At 36.7% G+C, this 22,584-nt stretch overlaps 1 protein-coding gene across 1 annotated transcript; it reads right to left on the bottom strand.

The window, feature by feature from the left end:
• Window positions 1-2,851: 2,851 nt before the first annotated feature.
• On the bottom strand, window positions 2,852-21,703 carry LOC137815864 (2-oxoglutarate-dependent dioxygenase 19-like). Its single transcript, XM_068618977.2, has 8 exons — window positions 21,467-21,703; window positions 21,091-21,167; window positions 13,511-13,657; window positions 11,245-11,485; window positions 10,235-10,250; window positions 9,343-9,351; window positions 3,734-3,783; window positions 2,852-3,100 (listed from the first exon to the last, which is right to left on the bottom strand). The coding sequence occupies exons 1-8, from the start codon at window positions 21,701-21,703 to the stop codon at window positions 2,852-2,854; spliced, it is 1,026 nt and encodes a 341-aa protein (XP_068475078.1).
• Between the last annotated feature and the right edge of the window lie 881 nt (window positions 21,704-22,584).

The raw sequence follows: 22,584 nt of genomic DNA, 5'->3' as shown, positions 1-22,584 counted from the left end.
TTATCACTGATACTCGTACTGATGGAGAAACAAAATGTGGTGGAGTGAGAGCTAAGGATTGATGTTACAAACACAAAATAAGCTTCTACTAATACTGGACTCACAACTACCAAACCAATTAGAAGGGTATCTAGGCCCACTTTATTAAATGACTATATCTAGAAGGATCTCTTACTTTTTTGTCTTTTGTGAGAATTGGATTGAACATTTTTTGTTATGCCTTTTCAGTATGTTCTGAATAGCCGTTTATTAGGACAAATGATTTTTCAAGAGATATTATATATCCCACGAGACTGGGAGAGAGTAGTGTGCATATTCTTGGCTCTTGCCTTTTCTTTATTCTTAAAGGTTGTTTTTATTCTATCTGTGGTCACTTTTCCATCTCTTTATTTCCTCATTTTTTTGGTGTTCTTCCTCATCCCTGCTTAATCCTTGTATCAATTTCACTACAAGAAAAACATGATGTTTCGTCGGCCAAAAACGGACGGGAATAGGAAAATATTGACGCCTAAGCGTCGGATTTACGTGGGCCAACAATCCCACGAAAAATCGCAAAAACAAATGAACATTTTCTTCGGCTAGCGGATGCGACGCACATTGCCTGGGCCAAGCCGACAAAAAACGGACAACTTCTGATTGAAACTTTTGTATTCCTCTGAGGATGTCTCTAAGGTATCCTCCAATTTGCTTGTTCTCTCGTGAATTGAAGGATAAAGTGGTTTTTGCTGATAAGGGGCTTGTGTGTTGGATGGACCAACATCTTATTTCTACCCAAAACCTTAGTTATGATTGCTTCTCCAATCTTGAGACATATTATTCTGATAATTGTTGTTGTTGGAGAAACCACATTGCCTTCCTTTATTACTCATATAGTTGACTTTTGCTTCAGATGAATTATTTTGATAAGAACAATGACCATTAGGATGGTCTCCTCCACAAAAATCACACTTCATTACTTGAGTTTGACTTTGAGAAGACAACAACAAATGTAATTGTTGCGACAATTTAGACATTTGTGTAGTTAATGCCTCAATCCGTTGTGTCAAAATTTTATTCTAAGCTAGAATTGCATCTGGAGTAGTAAGCTCAAGGAACCCTTTCTTTTGAACAAATTGTCTATCATATTGAGATTGATAATTGATTGAAACTAATGCATCAATAACTTTTGTTGCTTGTTCAAGATCGACAATCATCATTGTACCATCAGCTGCTGCATCCAAAATCATCTTTGTATCTGGTTTGAACCCATTGTAAAAGATGTCCAACTGTGCAATATCCTCAAATCCATGATTTAGACATCTTCTCAACATCACCTTAAATATCTCCAAAGCTTCGCAAAATGGTTCATCCCGTCCTTGTCTGAACGTAGAAATATCAGACTTGGCTTTGATGTAACAAGAGAGTCGAAAAAATATTTGTAAGAACTTCTTCTCTACATCTTTCTAACTAGTGAGGCTCTGATTTGGATACGACTTAAGTCATTCTTTAGCTTTACTAGCTAACAATAAAGGAAATGAACATATCCAATATCACCTTCTTGGAACCCCATTGTTCCAACCAACTCATAAAAAGTAGACAGATGTGTATTTTGTTCCCTTCTTTCTTTGACATTGTAATTCTGTGTGGTGCAGTTTCAGAGGGTTATTCCGAAAACTGTGTGGTTTGCCAAAGAGTGGTGTGTGTTCTTGAAGGATTCAAGATCATCACTCTTGGTGTGTGTTGTGTAATCTATGTTTGATTACATAGTGAATTCTCAGTGGTTAGCTGGGGAATGGATGTAGCTCTTGGTTAAGAGTGAACCATTATAAACATCTTGTGTAAATCTCTCTATCCTTACTCTCTATCCTTGCTGGTATAAACAACTGATTGTTTCGCAAAAAACAACCGGTTGATTTTCTGGAATCAAACTAAAAATTGTTTTCTTTTTGGCTGAACAATTTTCTAATTGATTGATTCTTCATAGTCCTTCACTCTACCTTCAATCTTCGCAAAAATCTTTTAAAAATAATTCACCCCCCTCTTGTTTAAGGCCTCTAATTCTAACAATTGGGATCATGAGCTGAGTTCTTGAAAGTTACTCAAGTTTCGATCTTAAAAACTTTTTAAAATGGCTGAAAAACTACCCTTTGGGGAGGGTTCTTCAATAAACATATCACCTTTGTTCTGTGGACTTAATTATCAATTATGGAATGTTAGAATGAAAATCTTTGTTGAATGAATTGATAGAGAAAATTGAGATGCTATCGTAAATGACCCTTTTGGGAAGAGGAACTCTCCTCTAAAATGCAAACCTTGCATCATGAGTCTAATGGTGTATATGTTTGGCAACAACAATATCATGGATAGGAAGACACATATTACAAGCTAGAACTAGATTCTTAACTAAGCTGGAAAATTTGTATCTGAAACTAATAGGTATTGTAATTATCAAGACAATGTTAGCAGGGCTAGGGCCTTATGTGATTGAAATGTTTATGGAAGTACTTTGAGAGTCTAATTAACATAGAATATAGATGTGTTTAAATAGGTTGAGCACTCTTAGTGTCTCCTTTAGTTTATATTCTTTTTTAGTTGATAAAGAAATAATATTCTCTTTCTAGTCTAGTTCCTTTGAGAGTTTATTTTCCAACTATATATAATGAAACACTAAAATTTATTTAGAAAATCATACACTGTTTTCTACCTGAATGAAATGATAGTAAAATGGAAATATGAATATGATAAGTATAGAATACAACGGAGAAGACGTAAATTATCCACACTCTATTATAGCATATTAAGTGAAGCATGATATAATGATATGCATGTATTTTGCACTAATATTTGGTGTGTGAGAACTTAAATGCAAATTTCACACTAATCTTGCTTGCTCAAGTGATGATTTCACATCAACCTCATCATACCCATTCACTTCCACGAATTCTTTAAAGGTCATCTCACGATATTGCTTTGGGTGTTTTTCATCAACAAACTTCGTGCTAGGGCTGATTAATCTGTCCAGTGAAGGTCCATGAATGCCAATGAGAGATATCCTTTGCACCTTATTGTTGCCAATAATAACTCGATGGATGTGACTCTTATACATCCCATTGGTTAAGATCTACAATTGATTGATGTTAAAAACTAACACAATTAAGAGGTGTGCTTCAACCCTTATACAAAAAGAACATGTTACTAATGTCAACCCAATCATCTAGTCCAACAAATAACAAAACAATAGTCCAATAATAACAAGAGTGTTTCTTCTTGCACCCCTACATTCTTCGAAATATCAAAATTACCCTTGACAGTTTTGGGTGATTCTGGAATAGGGTGTTCTGTAAGCAAAAGATGTTTCCATAATAAGAAATCCAAAAGACAAAAAATCATTATGGAATATTCTTTCCATAACATATTTTTAGGATTTCCAGAAAAATAAATCCAAAATTCATAAAATGTGTTCCGGAAAGTATGTGTCAAAAACAATTCGAAACGAACAATCCATAAGTCATTTTTAAAATGGGTAAAACAGTATGTTCAAAAAATAATTGAGTATAAGGAGAAATTTATTAAGATGCCGGAAGAAACACTATAATAAAAAAAGTAATTTGTTACAACCTCAAAAGTCGTCCGAAAGGGAAAGGGAAACTAGTTATACATTGTTCTCACAATAAGAAGATACCTAAAAAATAAAATCAACTATATATAAAACATACAAACTATTTTATGGAGAAAATAATTTGAATAAAAGTACCTCAACTTGATCACAAAGTTGGATGAGAATGACATCACTAGTACAAAAAACTTCATTAACGACTCCAAAGAAAGACGATTTATAAATAACCATCGTTGTAAAAAAAACGGTGGCAATTTTGTAAATAAGTTAGATATATCACGACGGAACCGTCTTTAAAACTTGAAACATGGACATATCACGACGGTTCCTACTGGAACCGTCTTCATAAGTGGGACATATCATGACGGTTCCTAAGGGAACCGTCTTTATAACCTGCTAAAAGACTTATCATGACGGTTCCTTATGGAACCGTCTTTGTTTCTCCTTAGATTTCAAATTTATGCTTCAGCGCATCTTCTCTATTCTTCACTTCTTCTTTTCATTGTTTTTCACTTTTCCAAAGGGTTTTGTGCCATCGTCCTTGAGCTCGCCACACCGGTCGCCACTACTTGCACCTGTCTCCGCTTGGACAACGCCCTCTCTCCGCTTAGTCTGAACCTGTCGTTGCTCGTCACCGTCGTCCTTCCTTGCCTCGCACCGCAGCTGTCGTGCCTCGTCACAACTGGCCAGCCCCACATCGTAGGTTGTCTTCGCGTCGCACCTGCGGAGCTTCTTCACTATGGCTCCGCCCCGCCCGTGGGTCCTCCGCGCGCTGCCATTGTGGATGTTGCGTGGGTCCTTCGCTCGTAACTTTAGCACGCGTGCTCCTCGTGATCGCCGCACGACCTTGTCACCGCACGACTCCGTCGTTGCCTTATAAGCCTTCGCGCCAACATTTCTGCATTCCCGCGGAAAGGCACCAACTTCTCTATTACTCTTGTTTCGCTCCATTTCCAAGTTAGTATTTATTTATTTATTTAATAATATATTAATTTTTATTTAGATATTTATTAATTAATAATTGTTATATATTGTTTTTATATATTGTTTAAATGTATTGAATGTTGTGATTCTGAGTCCGAATGTGTCAGACCTTCGACAATTTTGATTTATATTAGATATTGTTTTTACCTGATGAATGTACTGATTCTGAGTCCGGAGGTGTCCGACTTTCGCCAATTTTGATTTTGATTTTCTTAGCTTACCAATTCTATGGATCGGAGTTGGATTAATACACCAAGGATAAGTGATGCTTACGAAAAAGGGATTGAAGAATTCTTACAATTTGCGCAACATTATTCCATTAGTAATTATAATGGAGTAAAAATAAAGTGTCTTTGTGTCAATTGTTTGAATGGAAGGATATTGAGTGTTTCCGAAATTAGAGAACATCTTTTGTGTGATGGATTTTTGAAAAATTATACAACATGGACTTGGCATGGTGAATTATTTGACTTGCCAACTGTGCGCAGAGCTTTAGAGGAAGTTGATTTCTCAGTGGACGATAGATTAGAAGACATGATTCGTGATGTGGGAGCATAATCTTTTGCTAATGCAGTTTTCGAAAATATGTCTAATGACGCATAAACTCCTTTGTATCTTGGTTCAACTAACTTCACACGATTATCAACAGTGTTAAGGTTACTGACAAAAGCTTTACAGAATTGCTCCAACTGCTTAAGGACATGCTTCCAGAAGGAAATTTACCCAATCGAAATTATGAGGCAAAAAAAATACTTTGTCCAATGGGTATGGAGTATAGAAAAATACATTCATGTCTTAAAGATTGTATTTTGTACAGAAATGAGTACGAAGATTTAAGAAGATGTCCCAGGTGTGGTTTGTCACGTTATAAGGTTAAAGTTGGTCAGAATGATGAAATTGATGAATTCAAAAAGGAAGGTCCTCGTGCTAAGGTTGTTTGGTATCTTCCAATAATTCCAAGGCTTAAGCGTTTGTTTGCAAATACAGATGATGCTAAAAACCTTAGGTGACATGCAAATAATAGAAAATGTGATCGACTACTTTGTCATCCAACTGATTCTTTGCAGTGGAAGAAGATTGATAAAGAATTTCCAGAATTTGGAAAAGAATCAAGAAACTTAAGACTTGGATTGGCAACTGATGGAATGATCCTTTGGAAATTTAAGTAGTAATCATAGTTCATGGCCCATTTTGTTAGTGATTTACAACTTACCTCCTGCTTTGTGTATGAAGCGTAAATACATGATGTTATCTCGTCCAAAACAACCTGTAAATGACATAGATGTTTATCTTAATCCATTGATTGAAGATTTGAAGTTATTGTGGAATGAAGGGGTTGATGTGTTTGATGCGTTTAAGAATGAATCTTTCTGATTGCATGCGATGTTATTTTGTACTATCAATGAATGTTATGATAGGAGGTTCAGAACAAAGTAAAAGCCAGTCAGGCACATAATGATACCCCACATTTATTGTCCTGTGGTGGTTATAAGTTGTTAGAGCAGAAGATGTTTGAAGAAAAGATTAAAGCACGTTCTACTTCCATTGAGGAAATGAATAATATAGATTCTTTTAGGCCTCCATCCCCACCACCCCGACATGAGATGTAGAAGGGTGCTCGTATAAACCCATCAGGGACATGGAGTTCTAAGTCTACAGAACAAACAGTTGAACGAATTGTAAGAAATATGTTTTCTTTGTGTTATTTTAAATTCATTGTGTTGAAGTTTGACAATTTCTTTTCATTTGTTTTAGGATTCTCTTGCTTAGCAATCAACAAAGGAGACTTTTAATCCATGTGGTCGCAATGAAATTCTTAATGTTGCTCTCGTACAACTTGAGCACCCTGGATGTGTTCGTGTAGCTGGATATGGGGTTGGGATTCGGTCATACTTTGGACCTTCATCACATAGCAAGGAACAATCGTCCAATCAACCTAGCCAAGAGTATTTACTACAATTAAGTGAGCAGTTAAAGACCGAGGTAACTCAAGAGCTTAAAGAAAGCTTCATGGAAGAATTTAATGTGCGAATGGAAAGGGAGTTCAAAAAGCAGTGGGAGGGTTTAGGACTCTCTCAGCAACCACCTACTATGGTAGAAGATCAACCACCTCCGCCTCCTATTAAGAAATTCAGCACTAAAGGGAGTTGTTCGATGGTTGATCTATCGTGAGATGACTTTGGCTCAACTAGACAATGGAGTTATATGTTGAGTGTAATTCTTTAACCCTATTCATTGCCTTGGGTAAATGTTATGAAGGGGTCACAATGTTACACAATGTGCCTCTTCCTTCTAATTTCATGAAGGTCACGGTGGAGAAGATCCTTTATGGTGATCTTGCAGTTCTTTTGCTGAGGTCACAATTGTAGCAAAGACATTACATACTTTCGTTGCCTGGCCTAGACATCTCGTCAGACCTATAGACTCTATGGTATATCTTTGCACTAATACTAACAGAATTATATATCAAATATATTACATTCTAACTAATTTAAGTATTTGTTTGTTTGTTAATGAGTAGCAGGAACCTAAGACAAAACTGCCTTTGTGAAAGAAGAAAATATTCTCCAATGATGATCCTGTGGTGGCATTGGTGAAAGTTGCTACAACTTTAGATACACCCGTCTTAGAGGTTCCATGGGATGCCAATGTTTTTGGAAGGGATAGTAATCTATCGTTGTACATTCACATGTCTGATTTGTAGGACCTTGCATCCAGAGATCAAGAGATTAACATAACAGTTATGCAATTATGGATGAAGTAAGTTCAAATATTAAAATCTTTATACTTTTGATTTATTAAATATATTAGTACTAACTTATTGAAATTTAGGTATCTTTTTGGATTATGCATCGATGAGGGGAAACACAATATATATGGGTTTTTAAACCCTCAAGTCATTCAATTAATTGGAAACAAGAAGTCGGAAACAAAAACATACATCATCACTGCCTTAAAGAATGGTGGAAAACAAATTTATTTTGCTCTGAACATCCAAGAGTAAGTCCTTATTTATTAAATAAGTTATAATAAATTATTGAAATAAGAGAAACTAATTAACTGATTTGTTATATAAGCGTCATTGGCAACTATTGATCATATTTGTTCAAGATCATACCGCTCCATGGTTTTACTCCTTGCATAAAAACCCCCTACCTATTTTAAAAACATTATAGATAGGTACGACAGTTTCATTTAATATTTATTATGACTTATACATTATATAATGTTATGTATTCTAACATGAAATCTTATTATTTTAGTGCTTACTCTGGATATAATATGTTGTGTGGGAGGAGAAGTTCAAACGCACAAAAACTCACTTAGATGTACCTTAAGGTGTTTAAAGTACATTTGTTCACTCAATTTAATGTGTTTCACTCATTCATTTAATACATTTATTTTCACATGCAGTCCAACAGGCAATCTGGAAATTATGAATGCGGTTATTATGTTATGCAGTGGATGTTGACTATTTTGCAAGCTGCAATTAATAAAGGTTGGGATCAGGTAATACCTCAATACAATAAACACTTTAAAATTTGAAGTTTATTATTCATGAACTAATTCAAAAAATTTCAAATGTCACAGTTGTTCAACGACCAACACCCGCTAGATTCGGAAGCATTGAAGTATGTGAGAACAACATGGTCAAAGTATTTTGTAACCATGTATAACACCTTAGGATAGATAAATCATTAGAAAGACATACTTTTTCATATATTAGCAAAACTTTTTGTATAATATTATAATTTGTTGTATGTATTTTTCATATTTAAATTATGGTTTTAAATATTTTGATTTTCTGGAATTGGAAATTTTATGCAGGTTTGAGATTTATTAAAAAACAAAAATAATGGGGTGACTTGACATCAATGAGCATGAGAATTTCAGAAAGTCAAGACAGAACTTTCAACCAAAACCTTAAGGCATGGAATATGTGGGTTTTCTTTCTTATGTATTTCTCTTCAAGCACATTCATACTCAATGTGGGACAAACTGACACTCGAAATCCTAACAATCACCCCTTCAAGTGCAAGTTTCTTCCACATTGGTACTTCCGCACAAGCAGAAGTGGTTACCCACTTGTACCATCTTTTTTATTAGAACGGGACACACTTACCTGAAACTCCGTATCAGGAAGACTTTCGATAGAAGGAATCATAACAATACAACCTCTCACATGACCACTTGTACCGCCATTTTTATCACAAAGGGACACGCTTACCTAAAACTCCTTGTCAGGAAAACTTTCGACACAAGGAATCCTTACAATACAGGATTTAACCACTCTTATGTTCGATGCTCACCGCACTATTTTGTTGAATTTTTATTGGAAAATGTGAGGATGATTTGACACCAATGAGCCATGAACATTTCATATAAGAACGTCAAGACACAACTTTCAACCTGAAACCTTAAGTCATTGGGTATGTGGGTCTTCTTTTTTTATATATTGCTCTTCATGCATATTTCTACTCAATGTGGGACAAACTCACACTTGGAATCCTAACACTTTGTTTTTCCCTTCTTTGTCACCACCACTCTTCATCATATTCTTGTCTCCTCATTCTTCGTTGTTGTAAAAGATAATTTTATTCTTAACTTCGCCTATTGCATCACTCATTCACTTTTCTACATTGTCACTCCTTCATTTTCTTTCCACACCTCAATGTTGTTGTTATTGTTGGTTAGTTACACTAGTTCAATCTCTCACTATTGTCTTTAGATCTACTCACACTCCTCACCGTTGTCGTTGTCACCACTTACCCCTACCAACACCACATCAAAATTGTAGTATTGGTGTCGTAATTAAATAATTTGTAAAGTTTGAATTGTGTATATGAGGACGGTTTTGCAAAGAATTATCGTTGTAGGTGATATATTTGACAATGGTTTGAATTGTTATTGAAAATCTCAATTTTCAACAATGACTCGATCAACGACGGTTGTAGAACTATCACTAGAATGTGATTTAAATTGTTAGTGATGTCATTCACATTGCAGGGAAGATCAAGAAAGGGAATCAAGACATCGATGAAGAAAAAGATAGGGCTTATATATGATTCAAGTATATTTATCTCATAATAAGGTGGCAATGGAATGAAGGTGCTTTGGAGAATAGAAGACTGTTGCTGGAAAGCTGTGAAAAAACAAGGGACTGTTGGTTTATTTTTGGAGATTGCAGGGAGAGGAAGAAGTTTGTCAGAGATGGGTGCCAATGGACTCTGAAGGAGAGGAAACACAATTTCTTCTGCTGCAACTATTGGAAAAGTTGACAACAACAGTTTTACTACTGCTATTGCGGTTTTCCACCATCTCAAGGCGCAAAAGAGATGTGGAATGAAGTAGGGATTTTGGAATCCCATGCATGGCCAACAATGATGAAAAATATTTGACAGTTCTGGTTATGTTTAAATGAATTGCTTTGTCTTTTAGGAAGCTTTTAAATATTGATTTTGAAGTCCCTCATGTATTACTAATGATGGAATGCAGTAGGGAGGGATTATGATAGGTTTGTTTTGGAATTGCATAAGGGTTGGAGCACCCCTAAAGTGCACCCTATATAATTTGATTGATTCTTTTCTGATTAAAAAAAAAAACACAACCAAGCTAAGATAAGTTTCGGAAGAGGAACTCTCCTCTAAAATGCACACCTTGCATCATGACTCTAATGGTGTATATGTTTGGCAACAATATCATGGATAGGAAGACACATATTACAAGCTAGAACTACATTGTTAACGAAGCTGCAAAATTTGTATTTGGAACTAATAAGCATTGTAATTATCAAGACAATGCTAGCGAGGCTAGGGCATTATGTGATTGAAATGTTTATGGAAGTACTTTGAGAGTCTAATTAATATACTATGTAAATAGAATATAGATGTGTTTAAATAGGTTGAGCACCCCTAGTGTCTCCTTTAGTTTATATTCTTTTTTAGTTGATAAAGAAATAATATTGTCTTTCTAGTCTAGTTCTTTGAGAGTTTATTTTCCAACTATATATAATGAAGAGCTTAAATTTATTTAGAAAATCATACACTACTTTATACCCGGATGAAATGATAGTACAATAGAAATATGAATATGATAAGTATAGAATAGAAGGGAGAAGACTTAAATTATCCACACCTTATTATAACATATTAAGTGAAGCATAATATAATGATGTGCATGTATTTTACACTAATCTTTGGTGTGTGAGAACATAAATGCAAATTTCACTATAATCTTGCTTGCTCAAGTGATGATTGCACATCAACCTCATCATCCCCGTTCACTTTCAAGAATTCTTTAAAAGTCATCTCACGATATTTCTTTGAATGTTTTTCATTAACAAACTTTGTGTTAGGGTTGATCAATGTGTCCAGTGAAGGTCCATGAAGGCCAACCACAGATATCCTTTGCACCTTATTGTTGTTAACAATAACTCGATGAATGTGACTCTTATACATCCCATTGGTTAAAATCTACAATTGATTGATGTTAAAAACATAAGCCAAATGGTGAGAAGGAGGAAAAATGTTTATTAATAATAAGGCATTAAAAGAAAGATGATGGAGGAAAAAAATTTGTTTCACAAAGAATGAAATAAATTAACTAACACATTAGAGGTGTGCTTTAACCTTTATAAAAAAAAATCATGCTATATAATCTACAACCAAATCACGTAGTCCAACAAATAACAAAACAGTAGTCCAATAATAATAATATGGCAAGCCAACAGCTCCCTTGGATTTGGCATTGGGGGGATAAAGGTTCATGGCCAGTACCTCAAACCCTGACTTCAATTCCAATGCCTTCTCTACAAAGTGTTCTTCAAACCCTAAGCTTTTAGACACTGTCCTCGCCAATCCAATTACTACCCTTCTCATTTCTTTGCCATATTCTTCTAAAATTTTGCTGATGCACCAAATAACCCAAAACAACTTCATGGGAATTTTTAAGGAAATTAATGTTAAGGAATGTCCATAGAACCTTTAACCATTACATCAGTCAAGTTTTGTTGTCATATTATGATTATTATTATACTTATGAGTATAATTATCAATATTAATATAATTAATAAAATAAAAATTAATAACATTATTCATATATTTAATATTATTATTATTAATATTGTTAAATATTTTTAATATTATTAAATATTCTTAAATATTCTTAATATTATTATAACTTCTTAATATTATTAAATATTCTTAATATTAATAAATATTCTTAAAATTATTATATTTTCTTAGTATTATTAACTATTATTAAATATTAAATATTATTAAATATTAAATATTATTAATATTATAAAATATTATTAATATTATTAAATACTATTAAATACTATTCATATTATTATATATTATTAAAATATTAAATATTATTAATATACCTACGGATTCAGAATCTGTGGGTAATGTCCGTAGGTAATGTTGTTTGTAGGTAATATCCGTAGATAATACTAAATTTACCTACGGACTCAGATACGTGGGTAAAAATCCATAGATAATACGGATTTTTTTGTAGTGTATGGAAGAGGGAATGCCATAGTAGTTAAACCAAGATAGCTACCTTTCTCATTAAATTTATATATGCTGGAGAGTAATTTACAAATTGTATTATTTTATTTTGCGGAATTAAGAACATTTTTTTTAAAGAACACTTAAAGAAGGTTTAAAATCTTCTTAAAGTTTTTTACAAGAAACCTTGATAAAGATAGCCGTGACATTAAGTATACGCAAGACAAACATTATTAAAAAATTATTAAATAAAAATTAATTGAAAGATAAAAAATAAATAATTTTATATTAATTAAATTATATACTATTTTAAAGATTAAAAAAATTATTGATATCTAAATTAGTTTCTATTATTAATAAATAATTTTTAAATTTGTATCTAATTAGTACCTAGGATTTAGCTATCAATTATTTAAATCTTGGTAGATAATATTATATACCAATTTAAAAATTATTTAATAATAATAGAAACTAATTTAGATACATTAATTTTTTTTAATCTATAAAATAATATTTAATTTAATCAATGTATCTTTATCTCTAAAATTAATTTATATTGAATTATTTTCTTGTAGTCACTTCAACCATCAACATTGTAAAAATAAACTTGATTAATGTTGGTCTAAATAATTGTAATTCACTTCAACTAAAAATAATATATATAATCTATTTTAGTGAATGAAGATAAAGTTATCAGAATTAAGGTGTAATATTTTTCTTTATTGAACCAATGAATTATATTTTGAAGTAAACATAAAATTATAGATAATTATATAATTTTGTAAATAAAATAATAACAATTAATTTGAAAATGTTAACATAACTATAGATAACTAGATTTTAGAAAGGTTATAAAAGTGTAATAAAAGAATAAATGAGATAACTAGATTTTAGAAAGGCTAAAATGGTGCAGTAAGACTGATAGGGTGTGTTTGAGTGGGTGCAAGGTTTGGTGGAGAAAGGTAGACTATGAAGTTAAGTAAGAACAGTATATGGTTGAGGCCCAAAGTCACAGGTACATGAAGAATCCTGCTGAAGAGATACATGTGTATTCTACTACAGCTTTAGCTTTAGTTATTTAGAAATATTGAATTTAAATACTTTTGGAGTGTTGGGGTGTTGAGGAGTTGGCCAATTCAGAAACAGTAAGGTGAGGTTCTCTACCAGATTCTAATGGCAGGATGTTTGCGGGTGTAGTTTTGTATGCCTTTAAGCAGCAAACGGTTATTTTTTATTCTTCCTGGCTCGTTTTGTACATCAGAAACTCTTTTTTGAAGGTATCGAATTATGTATAAGGGTGGAGATATCTTAAATATCCCTCTTAATTTTATTTAATTATTTGATAATAAAAAAAATATGAAACACCTTAGAACATGAAGGGAGATAGAGAAATAGGTTTTGTGTAGTTATTATGTACCTGAAACCAGATGGGTTGGAAGGAAAATGAGATTGAGGATGCGCAACAACCTTCAGATATTCCCTGTTTTCCCCAGTGGAGGAGTTTAGTTCCCATCTGATTCTATCCGATGGACTTCTTTTGCTGTAGATCCTTCTCTCATTCAATGTTGTTTTTTTTTTTATCAGCAAAGAATGAAATAGAATTAAGGGGATACAAAGGGGTATCCCAACCCTTTATACACTTACCAGAACAGAACAAAAGAAGACCCAAACAGGGACAGTTGTAAGATGTATACTACCAAGAGCTATGGAACCTTATACCAGTAAACCTCTAAACACTGATAGCTGGTGGGAAGGGCTTACTACGCCCTCAAAAGAACCCTACCTAACACCCCGAAGATAAAAGGAACCTACAAAACCAAAAACTTTCACTGCATCTACAAAAGGTACACAATGGACATTAGTATCACCCTCTATGAAAAACCAAAAAAACTACATTCACCACTAATGTCCATAAAACCAGGGGAAAAGCAAACTAAACACTCTACACAACATAGACCAAGATTACACACAGTAGCCCACAAACAACCACCGACACCCTGTTCCTGTTGTTCATTGAGAGCAGAGCCGAAGCCTAAGAATATGGATCACCAGCAGCAAGCGTAAAACACTGGTGTAGAGGACATACTTCAACTCTGAAAAAGGGCACCTTTTTACCTGCAAAACTACAAACGACGTTAGCTAAAAAATCTGTTATCTGGTACGTGAGGCCTTTGATGCAAGTTGATATCCTTGTTGGATCAGTATAAGCTGTAGCACAGGCCATCCCCAAAGGAAGATACAGGATATGCCCCTCAGCACCTGATGGCAAACTATTAACCATGCTCCAACATCCTAACCCTTATAGCCTTAGGACTCTGCTGTCCTCACTACACAATCCCCTCCACCAAACTGGCAGAGACAATTCACCTCTCACTTCTTAAACAACAGCAGGCAACAGTGTTATAACCCAAAAAAGCAAAGATTACCTAACCCGAGCTTCCCAGAACCAAAGCAAACAGATCACAATATGGTTGTTGATCCCGAAAGGAGGCATTTACAAAAGAAGGGTTTAAGCAAAATCAACCCTTGGAGCCCCCTTGGCACTCCTCGAATTACCTAAACGCCGTTCTCCTAGGAACTTCCTGACAGCATCTACAACTCATCTTTGGAACACCTTCGGACGCCACAAGCAGCGCCAGCAACATGTAGAAAATCCTACACCTAAAGTACCTGGTTTATGAGGTGTTTGAAGACAAAGACCCCAACCCGAGAGCGCCACTCACATCCTCCTACGTGTGTACTAGTTCGCCTACAGAAAAACTAGCTGTTTTGTTGATATAGACAGATCACAAACCACTGTACTATTAATATGAATAATAACCATTGCACAACAAGGCAGCCTGAGATAACCCGCCACCTCCTACCATCAACATTCCACACTGGTCTACAAAGAACAAAAACTACACAAACCCATCCCCTTCAAGAAACTGGAAGATTTACAAAGGCAACCAGATGACCCACTTACAGAACAGCAAGGAGGCATTGGTACGGATACAAAATCCAATCCGAGAACGCATATGAGAAGCCAGCTACTTTATGTTTCAACCACAGCCAGGATTGTAATTGAGCACTTTGAAGAATTTCATCAGCATCGGGGATCCCTTCCTTAAACACCACCAAATTTCGCTGATTCCAAATACAAGTGACAATTGTCGCCCATACACCTAACCAAACCCGGTTCTGTTTATTAGTGAGGTGAATAAGGTTGAAATTCTCCATATGGTTCTGAATGCCTCTGTTTTGGGCCCCCAATATGCCTATCCAACGGAAACACCTTGACCAGACACCTTGGGCAATAATACAGTCCAAGAAGAGGTGTTGAGAAGACTCTTCTACCATATTACAAAGCGCACATAGGGTTGAATTTACCAGCACCCCCCTCCTGTTCAAATTAATTCTAGTTGGAATTCTATCCAAAAGAATTCTCCAAGCTGTGACAAGCACTTTTGGCATGGCTTTTGCTTGCCAGAGATTGCAGAATATCCCTTCCTTTATACGGGGGTGTTGATGGTTAGCCAAGATTGAATAAGCTGACTTAACCGAAAAGACACCATTCAGATCCCCACTCCAGATGAGATGATCCTCTTCTTCCTCACACACAGTCCCCATATTCAACATAGAGAAAAAATTTGATTCCATACTAGATTCCCACTCGAACCTATCCCTTCTCCAGGACAGTTCCCACCGCCACCTGTCCTCTTCCCAACTCCCGACCTCCCTCACTGACTTGCCTTGATCACAGGACAGGGAGTAGAGTCTGGGATACAGAGTTTTCAAACTAGTAGAGCATAACCACGCATCCTCCCAGAATCTCACTGAAGCACCATTGCCTAACTTCCACATAGTAGCCTTTTTAAACCATCCTTCTTCCACCCCATCACCCCCTATCTTGGCCAAGTCCCTCCACCACCAAGATTGGTACTTTAGACTAGTCTGGTTTACATCTGATTCAGAGCCGTATTTAGAGTTAAGGATTACTTTCCATTTACCACTCTCGCCATGCATAAGTCGCCATTTCCACTTTGACAATAGGGCAGAGTTAAAGTTCCTTATCTCCTTCACACCTAGGCCTCCTTCCTCTAAGGGCTTGCAAACATTGTCCCAACTAACCCAGGAAATCGACTTGTTCTGTCTTCCCCAATCCCAGAGAAATTTCTTTTGGATGCTGCTGATTTTATTACACACTGCTACCGGGGCTCTGAAAACGAATAGATAGAATAAAGGAATGGCTGTGAATACAGATTTCAGTAGACAGATACGACCCGCCATAGATAATAATCTACCTTTCCATGAGCTAAGTCTGGTTTCCAATTTCCTTACTACTGGTTCCCAAAACGATTTCTTCCTTGGGTTTCCTCCTATTTCAACTCCCAGATATTGAAAGGGAATCCTCATAGTATTACAATTCAGGGTCTTAGCATAAGTGTTCAGGACAAAACTATCTACTCCAATACCAGCCAACTTTGACTTGTGAAAGTTGACTTTTAAACCTGAGGCCAATTCGTAGCATCGGAGAATGGCTTTTATGGCGAAAATATTATCAAAGGAATCCTCACACATGAAAAGAGTGTCATCTACGAACTGTAGCAGGCAACATTCAATACTATTCCTTCCCACCTTAACTCCCCTAAGCAGATCCATTCTCAGTGCTTGTCTCACCAACCATGTTAACCCTTCAGCTACCACTAGAAACAGAAAAGGAGCCAGAGGATCACCCTGCCTCAAACCCCTAGATGGTTTGAACTCCTCCGAGGGGCTTCCATTAACTAGTACAGATACAGAGGAGGAAGTCAGACACCCTTTGACCCATGAAAGCCATCTATCATGGAAACCCATCCTCCGCAGCATATCTAGCAGGAAGCTCCACCTTACAGAATCATACGCCTTCTCAAAATCCACCTTTAGGAAAACCCCACTCTTCTTCTTTCTCTTAATGTCCTCAAGAACTTCGTTAGCCATAACAACACTGTCCAAGAGCCCTCTATCACTTAGAAAAGCTAACTGACACTCGTCAATGATCATTGGCATAATTTTCTTCATACGACTTGAGAGGATTTTAGTAACAATCTTGTAGATAACTCCAACAAGAGAGATGGGTCTGAACTGGTCTAACGAGGAAGGGTCCCTTACCTTGGGTACAAGAGCAATGAATGACGCATTACACCCTTTTGGAAAAGACCCAGTAGCATGGAAAAATTGCATAGCAGCCATAATGTCTGGTTTAACCACATCCCAACAATGCTGAATGAAATTAAAGTTGAAGCCATCCGGGCCTGGGCTTTTTGATCCTCCACACTGCCAAACAACCTCCTTTACTTCTTCCTCAGAGAAGCTAGTAATCATATTTGTACTCACCTCTACAGGCAAAAATTTGAACACCACTGACCCCAGATTAACACCCACTTCCTGTGTGGCCGTGAACCTCTTTTCGAACAACATCTTTGCTTCCCTACGCACAATCTGCGGATCCTCACACCATTGTGAATCCACTTCCACCCCTTTGACCTCATTCTTAATTCTTCTCCATCTGATGGTACTATGGAAAAATTTCGAGTTCATGTCACCATGCTTGGTCCAGTTCGCTCTTGCTTTTTGCCTATATATGGTGTCAAGTTTTTTGTCAACCAATCCCAGTTGACTAAGTAACTCCATCCTTCTCATCCTCCCAGCTTTCTCTAGACCCTCAACATCGTCTTTACCATCCAACTCCTCAATTTCAGATATGATACGACGTTTGTTTGTTTCCACACAGCCAAAAACATCTCTGTTCCACGCTTTAAGCTCTGCCTTCAATAATTTAAGCTTATCTTTGAGGATAGACATACTATTACCTTGCACCTCAAAGGATTCCCATTTGTCCTTCACCATATCCTTAAACCCAGGTTCCTTAAGCCATACATCAAGGGACCTAAACGGTTTTGTGCCCCAGTCTCTACTACAAGATTTCAAGACTAGGGCACAGTGGTCCGATACTGTTCTAGGTTGTGAATATTGCTTGGACGCTGGCCAAGTCTGGAGCCACTCTTCAGAGACAAGAAACCTATCTAATCTGCTTTTTGCTGTGCCATTAGCCTTATACCAAGTGTACTTCTAAGGCATTGTTATCAATGAAACTGTTGAACCCTTCCATCTCCTTCTTTTGGCTAGAACAACCTCTAATCCCTTTCCTTTCTTCCTCCCTTCGGACAGCATTAAAGTCACCACACACGACCCAAGCTACATTAACATGAGATTGCTTGAGTAACGTCAAAGCTTCCCACTCCTCTACCTTATCTTTAAGATTGCCACCTGCATAGACATTTACTAATACACACTGGCACTTTGCTTTAACGTGATACCCGACAATAGCGATAAAGCCAGTACCTATAATATGGCTGCCATACGAGAAAGCTTCTTTGTGCCACATTGTTACTAAGCTCCCTGCCCCATTAACTCCTGCATTGAACACCCAGCCAATGTTGCAATTCCCCCATAACGAGAAACATCTGGCCTCTGTAAAAGAGGAAGATTTTGTCTCCTGCAAGCAGAGAAATTCAGCGCCCTCCTTTGACACAATGTGATTCAGATACCTTGCTTTGACCCCCCCTCCCAAACCTCTGATGTTGAGGTTGACTATTATCATACTAAGTCCATTGGCCCTCCCACCCGAGACCCCTCTTTAGTCTCATTTTCCCTTGCCTCCATACAATCCAGTTCCCCTACAACATTCCTTACATTCCCTGAGCATTGCATTCCTAGAGTTTGCCCAAAGTCCCAAATTCTAACAGATTCTGCAGCCTTCACTTCATTCTTAATCCGATTGTTACGCAAGTTAATGTCAGTGGACGATTCTGCAAAAGAACAATGACTTAACCTGGAAGAGGAGTTTGCACCTTGATGAGAGGAACCTACACCACCATTTGTTCTCCACTTCGGTTGGGCAACTGACTGACCATTGTCCCGCAGTCTACGTAGAACCGGAGAAGATTTACTAGCCATATCCATCCGATCAGATTCCTTTGAACTCCCAAAAGATCCTTCTATGTTCGCCTCCTAACTCTGCCTGGATTTACCGCTTGATTGTGGGTCTGAGCTACCCGAAGAGGAGCCCACTCCCTCGCTACATTCATGGACCGCATGACATGGATGCACACCCGAGACAGAAACCACTGGTGACGTCGCTCCTCGGTGTATGCCATGACCAGACTCCAACACACATAAATTGAAAGGAGGAGGAGATGACCTGGCAACGACCTTGTCCGATTTACAAGGTTGTGTGGCTGTTATCCCATTACTAACCATGTTTGGGCCCTCCTCACTTGCCTTTTTACTATACACACTTCTGTTTTCCCCTTGGGGTACCCCTTGCTTAGGCCCAACTGAACAAGAATTACACACCTGGACCCCATCTAAAAGGTTATCCAAGGATTGTTGGATTACCTTACATGCAGCTTTGACTTGGTTTGCCGCAGATAAGGCTGCACCTCCTTTAGAAATGCCTTGCACACGCTTTACCTCATTTGTGAAAGGAAAGTCACTTTTGACCTGACACCCCTTATCACTATGAGCCTTTTCCTCCAAAAGCTTCCGCTTTGTTTCCACTTGAAGATGGTCCTGTTCTTCCGCCACGGCCACCGCCTTCCACCTAACACCACTGTGATTGGATACATCGTCTCCCTGTATGGACCGTCCAGAAAAAAACGTTTCCTCCACCAAGGTATCCGTAGAGGAGACAGTATCGAACGAGGTTAAGTGATCATGGGAGCACCAACATTCCCCTCTCTCTTGAGTAACAACCTCTTCAACAATGGTCACATTATACATTTTGCCATTTATCCTGAGGCTCTTCATCATTTCTGCTTTACCAGATTTTAGCAGTCGCACTTGCAACCGAGCGTACTCCAGATTCTCCCACAACAGAGTAGATTCGTCGACTTCTACCAAGGAGGCTACTTCACTTACTACTTTCGAAAAACAGTCTTTGTTCCATAATGATAGAGGGATACCATAGCACCTTACCCAGACTATTTTATGACTTGCAACATATGACTCAGACCATGGTTCCACAGAGACAAACAGGGAGTCGAACCAGTCCTTGTTTAGATAGATAATTTCTTCTAACCTCTCACTGTTGTTCGGTGTTAAAAGAACCAAGTTATCTCCCACAAATCTCAATCTGACTCTGCTCATACCACCTTTGACGAACTCTTCCTTCAGATTTTCAAAAGAGACATCTGGGGACATCCTTCCGACTGCACTGGTAATCAGCCAAGGCGGGGTATTGGATGTTGTTTCAAAAACTGGCCCTTTCCAACTCCCCTGTGCTGGATTGCGGACCACTTCAGCATAAAAGAGTGTAGGCTTTAGGTGATCACCCCGATAGAGGGCTCTATTAGAGTTGTCACGTCGTAACCCCCTGACGATCTGTTCCCTCTTATCCCTTGGTCTGCTCGTATTGTTGTACTCCTTACTAGCGTAACTAGACTTCACATACTTATGCTCCTTCTCAGCTCTACCATACCTTGGAAGGTTAACATGTAGTTTAAAGCTTCCAATGAAAATCCCATCTAACTTTTTCTCCAGACTAGCTTCATTTGGGACCGGAAAGAATCTCACGAAGCCAAACCTCCTTCCCCACCTGTTTAGACGTCTTGAGATAAAAACCTCTTTCACTCTGGCCCATTTACGAAAAACTCTGAACATGTCGTACTCCCCATGATTGTCTGGGAAGTTTGAGAAGAAGAACGTGGATGAGTGCTCTACCCAGGACTTCTTTGTCGGGAGATTTGCCTTAGGTCCTTCAAAATTACTTCGATGTACCCTTTCCCTATTCCTTCTCCAACGCTCTTGCTCCCTTTCCCTCTCCCTTTTCCTTTCCCTTTCCCTCATGCTTATACCCTGATATAGATGTAACAGTGATTGTATTCTTCCAACTCTTATTTTCAACAGTGCAGTGTGGAGTAAGTAGAAATTTGGTTGTAGCAAAAAAAAACAGGAAAAAAAAAACTCTCATTCAATGTTGTTTGATCAAAGAAATCAGAAACTCCATTTAATATATTGTCAAATACTCCATCTTGGATGCTATGGTTTACCAACTGCATACATATCAAACAATGAGAAACTGTATATATATATATATATGTTGTAATATGCAGCTTGCTTTACTTGGTATGGAGTTGCACGGATTTTTGATGGACCAAGTTGTTGTAATGAGTGAGTGTATAACAAGGTTTTTGGGAGGAAGATTTTTTGTTAAAATTAATTAACTATTAAAGTTAGTTACAAGTTATTTAAATTCTAAAATTGATAAATACTTGATATATAGTTAATTAGATATTAAAATTATTTATTATAAAAAAAAAATTAGAGAAAAGAAAGAGCAAAGACAGTTTACATAGAAGAAGCCATATTCTAGGCAAGCATGACGGAGGCATTGAAGGGCATGCAGTTGCTGATTAGGGCTATCAGAGAAGAGAAGAGAGTAATCAATAGTGGGTATTTCATCATCACAGGCTGAGTAAAGATCAGCATGAAGAAGATGTTCTATCACTGCAAGCTCTGAGAAATTAGCATTGGAGAAAATAGGTTTAGAAGACTGAATTTGGGATGCAAAGGAACTTATTTCAGCCATTATAATCAAAGATTGAGAGTGAAAGAGAAGCTATTCTTTGGTAGTAACTTATATCATATCTGAGATGCATAAGCACTGCAACTATATATTTCCTCTACCGACACAGACTACGACGATTGTCCAACTTAGCATTTAATATCAACTTCTCAACTACCATTAAATGTGTTACATGTTTTTTAGTTTTTCTTAAGGTTAAGAAAGCAATTTGCTCCAAAAGTTATGTATATCATTGTTCTAATAAATTTTAATAGAGTAAAATTCAATTTAGATTTATGTTCTAAATAAAGTATTGAAAACTCAGAAAGGCTAAAAATTTCAATGTATATCATAGTATCAATCTATAATATAAATAGAAGGCACTTTCACGGTAAGTTCTAAAAAAAAATTCAACTAGAAAAAATTTGAAATTTTAACTAAAAATAGCAATCTGAAACTCATTCTGGGAGTGACAAGTGGCACGCTGTAGAACTTACAAGTAGCACGCCGTAGAACTTACACGTTTCACAAAATTCTCATTTTATTATCACCCACATCTCCCTCTCTCCTCTCATTTACGCCTTTCTCTTTCTTTTATTTTGGTTTCTCTCATTTACTCTCTCACTTCTATTCCGCCTTTATTTCGTTGCCTTTTCGTTTCTCTCAAGCATTTTCATTTCTTGGGTTTCTTCTTCTCTAGACACATTTCACCCTTTCTTGGATTTCTTCTTCTCTGGGTATGCTCTATGTTTTTTCTCACATTTCGCCTTTTTCTTTAGTCTGTGCAGCAATCTGTAGTGGAATGAATTTTCCTTCATATCCATCGTATGTTCAAGTACCAAGGTGAACTATTTTCCTTCCTCTGTCTTCATGGTTGTTTTCATTGATGATTTTTCTGTTGATTT

The sequence above is a fragment of the Phaseolus vulgaris genome, chromosome 10, assembly GCF_051622355.1.
Source record: "Phaseolus vulgaris cultivar YP4 chromosome 10, ASM5162235v1, whole genome shotgun sequence".
NCBI classification, from domain to species: Eukaryota; Viridiplantae; Streptophyta; class Magnoliopsida; order Fabales; family Fabaceae; genus Phaseolus; species Phaseolus vulgaris.
Note: the sequence above shows the minus strand (reverse complement) of the source record. Positions and strands in the feature narration are given on the sequence as shown.

Bases quoted from the DNA above. Each gene is read 5' to 3' on its own strand.
- LOC137815864 (XM_068618977.2), bottom strand. From the start codon at position 21,703: ATGGCTGAAATAAGTTCCTTTGCATCCCAAATTCAGTCTTCTAAACCT. The intron at 13,658-21,090 runs ATTGAATGAGAG...AAAAAAAACAAC, and splicing joins GATTTCTTTGATCAAACAAC to ATTGAATGAGAGAAGGATCT. The intron at 11,486-13,510 runs GTACATAATAAC...TTGGTGCATCAG, and splicing joins TCCAACCCATCTGGTTTCAG to CAAAATTTTAGAAGAATATG.